This window comes from Pomacea canaliculata, linkage group LG10, assembly GCF_003073045.1.
Source record: "Pomacea canaliculata isolate SZHN2017 linkage group LG10, ASM307304v1, whole genome shotgun sequence".
Taxonomy (NCBI): domain Eukaryota; kingdom Metazoa; phylum Mollusca; class Gastropoda; order Architaenioglossa; family Ampullariidae; genus Pomacea; species Pomacea canaliculata.
The window spans coordinates 5,449,455-5,455,969 of NC_037599.1; the positions used below are offsets into that span (position 1 = coordinate 5,449,455).

At 37.2% G+C, this 6,515-nt stretch overlaps 1 protein-coding gene across 1 annotated transcript; it reads left to right on the forward strand.

The window, feature by feature from the left end:
• Window positions 1-341: 341 nt before the first annotated feature.
• Window positions 342-5,856, forward strand: LOC112573913. The gene is made up of 6 exons (XM_025254614.1): window positions 342-518; window positions 707-3,956; window positions 4,251-4,447; window positions 4,735-4,832; window positions 5,176-5,378; window positions 5,718-5,856. Exons 2-5 carry the CDS (start codon window positions 3,644-3,646, stop codon window positions 5,294-5,296), a joined length of 729 nt encoding a protein of 242 aa, XP_025110399.1. The 5' UTR covers window positions 342-518; window positions 707-3,643; the 3' UTR covers window positions 5,297-5,378; window positions 5,718-5,856.
• The last annotated feature ends 659 nt before the right edge of the window (window positions 5,857-6,515 follow it).

Below are 6,515 nucleotides of genomic sequence, written 5' to 3' on the forward strand. Positions count from 1 at the left end.
GGAACTGAAGCCGTCTGATCTGATCAACGGGGGATCTAGACATCGTCTCGTAACATGTATATGGTAACTATTCTTTGTTTGTTATTTGGAGCTGAAAGTTCATTATATTATTATATAGTAAAAACAACAACAAAGACAACTATTACCTAAAACACATACCTCCTGATGTAGGAGTTCATGGTATTTACAAACTGTCGACACACACATTCAGATATTTTTTATATCAACAAATAAACTCATAAACCTAAACATATTTTTACCAGACAAATGTTATTTGCTTATCTTTTGCAAATCCATAAAAGGATTATGTTGAACACTCGTAGGCCTGAGCTGTACTAGAAGCCCACACTAGTGTTGAAGATCATTTTTTATTTTATGAACCGAAGCGCTGAAAGACAGTATCAACAACCAGTATTAAGTTAGGAGAGGTCATCCATCGACTTGAGGTCACATGCATGCATAATTCTCGGAAACCGTCAAGACAGCCCGAGGAGAAGTATTCGTTTCTGTCCTGCCAGGTACTCGTATGTGTTCTGTCTATCCCTTAATAAACGCTCCTCGATTTCCCACAAAATTCGTTGTTATTATTATTATTCACTTTTTACACAATAATGTTGTTATGAAAAAAGCTGAAAGATTTACTGAAATCTGCTTTTGCTTCGCTAGTTGTGGTTAACAAAGATAGGCTTTTTTTTTTTTTGACAAGGTTGTTTGAGAAGATTAGATAGCAACTTACCTTGTGGAGATCAACTGTAGCTACAAGCAGGATACCAAATATCTCTTGACTGATGGTCTCTGGTGCTTCTGCACATGCGCTGATGTTTATTGATCATCTTGCTGCTCAAGAACACTGAGTCTTCAGTTTTCTCTTTGAACAACATATTTCTTCTGCGTCTTTCGCGTCCACTTTCAATTGATCGAATTCTACTTTATCGAAGTGCCCCATATTTTTCTTTGTCTTCACTGCAATGTGCTCCTTTTGTCGGCTTGAGCTTCACTCTTGGCTGCAGACAATGGAAGAGAGAACTGAATAAAATATTAATGACATCTTGTAAGAAAAGTGCCCACGATTTTATCTGCGTCACGGGACTTCACTGATGTCAACTAATGATCAAAGAAATCAAATACAATTAAAAGTTTCGAAAGCAGTCATTGAGGACACTGTTAAAGTAGTAAAGAAGAACTGGATTGTTGTGGATATGACAGTATTCTTTATTATGGATATGCATGGAGGCAAAGAATGCTGTTCCGTTGTGTACACTGCAGAGAAATAAGGTGTTCAGTTAGAAAGACATTTAATTCCTACTAAAATAAATGTTTCCGAACCTTACACAACAGCACCTTTTTGGGTAAAAAGACGAATAACTGATGCATGTAACAGTTATATGACTATGTACAGGCTACCAATAACCGTGTACTACATAAGTATATTTTTCAAATGGTATAGCCTTTTAATATTCCCAGTGAAATAGTACATGACATCACGCATACAAATAAAATGCTTGCACACGCACACATATCACCATCACCCATTTATGTGACAATCTGTACAAACAGAATAAGGAAATGATTTCTTACGAGATAAATATTCATTTTTGCGCTCCAAGGAAAAATAGAACCTCACGTATGGATCTTTTAGTCGTCTCTCTTTTTCTTTCACAGCGATGATTAATAAAGTAAAAATCGAGCCTATGATTGATAATTTATGATTTATGTATCAGCTGCTTTGGAAGAAAAGGTTTATTTCTAAAGAGGCATGTAAACAGTTTTGGAAACAAGTTTTTGTACACCGTGGTCATTTGCCTCATACAAAGCAAAAGATATTTCTTTTTTATGAATACTTACGACTTTGTGCAAGTGTGAGTGCATATATATATATATATGGGCCACATATATGAAGCCATTAACATGGTCTTCCAACATTGAAATACACCTTTTGGTTCAATCACATACAAAATATTAAGAAACGCACAATCAAATATCAACTTTCGCTCAAGCACGAAAGAAATTCAACAATTTTAACAAAATGGAAGATAGTAATTTTCTTTTTAAAGTTTATCTATCTTATCATCAACAAATAAAGATGAAAGATAAAGATAAATGGGTGTGTGTTAAAGAGAGAGAAAGAAAGCGATACTTCGTGTGCACTCTATTCTGTATTCGCCGACCCCTTTCTCTGTCCCTTCGATACCTACCAGACATTAAGTGTATTAATAAAAGTGTCTTGAATTTTTGCCCTCATTTCTTTTATTTCCTTTACCTTTAATCCTTCTAAAGATTGCGCTTAGATAATTGCATGATGTCCATAAAGTGAAAGTGAACTTGCTACAGCCATTGAAGCAAAGCCTCTAACACATTGCCTTTGGATGGCAAACATTGGGCATGGGAGAATTAATGATCCAAACATCATGGACGTTCTGCCTGACCACGCTCATTCACCCTCGCTTTGTGGGTCGTCTATACAGCTTTGCCTTTTACTGTGCGGATTTTATCGGTTTGATAATTATATCCCATTTTCGCTTTCTGGTTTTATGACCGCTGGCTATAAACGAAATCTGCAGTTTAATACAAATAACGGTCTGGTATACCTGCCGTTACCTGCATTGAAAGGTTCTTTCAATCGCGTATGTGGTAAAGAGGCTTGCAAAGCAAATAATATTAAATGGAAACAAGAAAGAAGGGATTTTTTAAAATGACAAAATGACCACCGCACATTTGGTGAGGACAAGAATCTCCCGTCCATCCTCAGAAAGACACGACGCATGCGCCGAAGTCCCGCAAAGTGTTAGTCGAGAAACACTTCTTCGGAGTGCTGCTGCTGAATTTGAGCCGTTCTTCAGAAGGTAAGTTAAAATGTTCTGGGATTAATATGGTAGTATCACCCATAGGGTACTTTTAAAATTTTAAGTCTTTGTTCCAATATAAGCTTAGATGCTTGCCAGTTCTCCTTGTCATCATCTATCAGAATATTATCCTTCTCTTGTATTTGTAAGCAAAATATGGATTCTAATTCTTTACCGTGACTGATACCTCATGTTGTGTGTTGTGTGCAACACTTCGCAAGACAGGTAATATCGTTATTTGCTGAGTTTAGATCAAAATTATTTTTAGTTATATCTGCAAAGTACTGTCTGGAGACGATATAGCATTGTATGCCACTAATTATTGTCATCTTACACACTCGAGTTGACAAGTATGACTACAAACATCAGACATTATTGTGGATGTTGATAATAATTGCTTTTAAACCAAGAAAAATTTGTAAAGCTAAGTAAAGGGAGAAATGTATATAAGCAAACTCGGAAAGAAAAAAAGACAGTAGAACCTGGCAAACAAAATATTATGGATCTGCGATCTAGGGACGGGAGGAAGACAAAATTGAGACGCCACAAACAGCCATTTCTTAGTTGTGAACAAGAAACCAAAGGTAGAAAGTAGTGCCCTAAACTGCTTCAGATTTGTGACTAATAACTTATTTATATTGTAAACTTTTGTTCCATGTTTTTAACAAAAATCGCGACTTTTGTAAATATCGCTTCAAAGAATTATTTTATAGCACTAATCAACCTAATTTGTCAATGTCGTGCTCTCTTCGCTTTTGACTGTTTGATATCTTATTCTCATCAAATTTTTTTTTCAGATCATGTGTCGTGTGACCATTATGTGTGCTGCGATGATTCTTTCATTTCTTTGGGTGGCATCACACGCAGGCCTGGCCTTGGCAAAGTACAAGACTTTCGAGAAAGCTAGCGAGCAGTCATTGCCTGAACCGGAAATGACGTTATCGGCACGGTCAGTGATCCACTGCGCCATCAAGTGCAAGCAATACCCACACTGCACCGTGTTTGCTTACAACCATCAGCTTTCATTGTGTTTACTCCGCTCTGCCATGTCGGCAACAGCAGGTGCTACCAGCAACAACAATAACAAACAATTATCGGTGTACACTGACACAGGTGAGTTGTGCCCCTTTTACTTGTGTACTGTTTAATTATGTCAACACTTGTTAAGGTGTTTAAATGTTAGGTTAGGGTTTCAATAATTTTATATTTTTTGCCGTGTGTATCGATTGTTTATTTTACAGTATAATCTGTTAATTATTAAACTGATTCGTCTTTTAGTTGACTATAAACTCCTGTGATAAAAGCTGGTTACGAGACAAATGAGTCGATGAAGTGAGGTAAGAGCTCGCAAACAGACAAGAACAACAATGACTTGTGATCTGTCTGGTCTGGTCCTTGTGTATACAGGTTTACACTGTCCAGACACCATACTTCAGGTCAGTAACGGCTCAGTGACGATTCAGCGGTCGCTGTTGTCGGTAGAAGGAAACATCACATGTGACAACGACTACTTTCTCCTGAAAACTGTGATCACGTGTATGGATGATGGAAATTGGACGTCCATCGCTGCTCAGTGTGAGAAGAGTGTCTGGAGATACCCCGAGGTTAGCAAGTTTGTATTGTCAGTTCACGTAGCGTGGGAACACTAAGTTGACTGAAATGCCAACACAAACAACATTCCGGTATCAACTACAAACAGTCAAAACATTCAGACATAAAAATATACATAAGTGTTCATGTTAGAAGCTCTGATACACGCGGAATAAACGCTACAACCTTTTGCAATGTCATCATCATCGTCATTCTTGTTATTCTTGTTCTTCTTCTTGTTGTTCTTCTTCATGCATAAAGTTCGCTATGTTCTTCCGATAATTTATATGTTTTTCTTTAGACAAGGATGAATGCTAGCCAAGTCATCATTGCCATACCTGGGACAGTGGTGGAAGGCTGGTCAATGTGTGTGGAAGGCGTTCCAACAAACAAGTCTAAGTAAACATCAAATACATCTATTTCAATACCTGCTACATTTTGCTAAAAACTGCCCTATTTGACATCAATCACATAGACTTACTGGCTGAAAGTCACTAATATCTGACTAACTGGATGAATGAATAAATAACCTGAGAGACGGTTTACTAAAGTAAACAACAGAAGGAAGAAAGTGTTATCCGAAGGAATACACACATGAACAAAAAAGCAAAACTTAAAAAAGAAACAACGAATAAACCTGTGAGCACACGAAATAAAAAAACCCAAAAAACTAAAAAAAATCTTTACCTATATCTGTATATACATCTATTAAAAGTGGCTTGCTTGTTTTGTTTCCCCACAGAATTGATATCCAGATATATCAAGGATATAACAACAATCGCACGGTCCTAACGACTTGGCGGTTTGAAGGTTACCTGCAGGTCACTGACAGTGTCAATGGTAAAATATGGAGCATACACTAATGTGACCAACCCTCCTTTCCCTCTGGTGGTCGGAACACCATTTTTCTACAGACTGACAGTGAACTCATCAACAACCGTGCATGTGAGAAAATTCAGATAGAATATCCTTGAAAGTTCTTTAGCATTTTCCAATGTGTTTGGTGTATGAGAGGTAGAATTTCGGAAAGATCACTCATGGTAATTAAGCTCTTGACATAATGAAGTCTTATAACGATCTTGCATAAACCTGAACACTGTCTTTACAGATGTTGTGTATTTGAAAACACACACACACACAACAGCCTGCCAATTTTAAACTACAATAACGCAGTTAATAGCTATTATTAATTGATCTGCGTTATTTTATGTGTCATATCATGTGGTTTGTGTCAGTTTTCGCTAAAGTATTGTCTCTATGATTTGTATTTGTTTGTTGTTGCAGATTTATATGAACAAAGTATTCTTCTATCAACATATTCTGAGGTATCCTCTCTCCGCATTCACTCACATGAACGTTTTCGGGTCTAGCGTCAACGTGACGAAAATAGAGGCATGGTGCAGAGGTTGATTACTCCCCTCGTCCAAACAGAAAAAAAGACAGTTTAAACAGACTGTTCTTGGTGGGTTCAGTTAGTCAGTGTATCATTATGAAAAACAATATTTTCTTGTGTTTCTCATTTTCTTATATATTTTATATACATAAAAACTAAGGAATATGGTAAGTTGGATGAAATGATGTATACTAATGTTCTGAATTATGTCCCCTAAACATTTTGGGTTGCCAACCAACGCTTTACTTACAAGCGCTTCTAAAACACAGGTATGAGGCGCCATTAAATTTGGCCGCCATGTTGTGTTGTCGAATGACGTCACTGAACCGTCGTTGGTGAGAGTTGATTGTCGGCGAGATGTGATTGTCAACTTTAAACACAAGCATCGCTCAATACTTTTCTTGAGAATTGGGTCAGTTTAGTTTACAAAATAGAGTTACAGTGGAACCTCGGTTAGCGAACGCCTCGGATAGCGAATATTTCGGTTAACGAACAAAAATTTCGTTTAAAATGTGTCTCTGATAGCGAACAAAATTTCGGATAATGAACAGCCACGTGAACCACACGTGACCGACCAGCATGTCATCATTCGCGCTCGAGACACCGTTACGATCGGTCGTTCCTTATCTATGCGCATCCTTCTTATTTAGTGATTTTTGTGCTTTATTTTAATAAGATAATCCTCAATG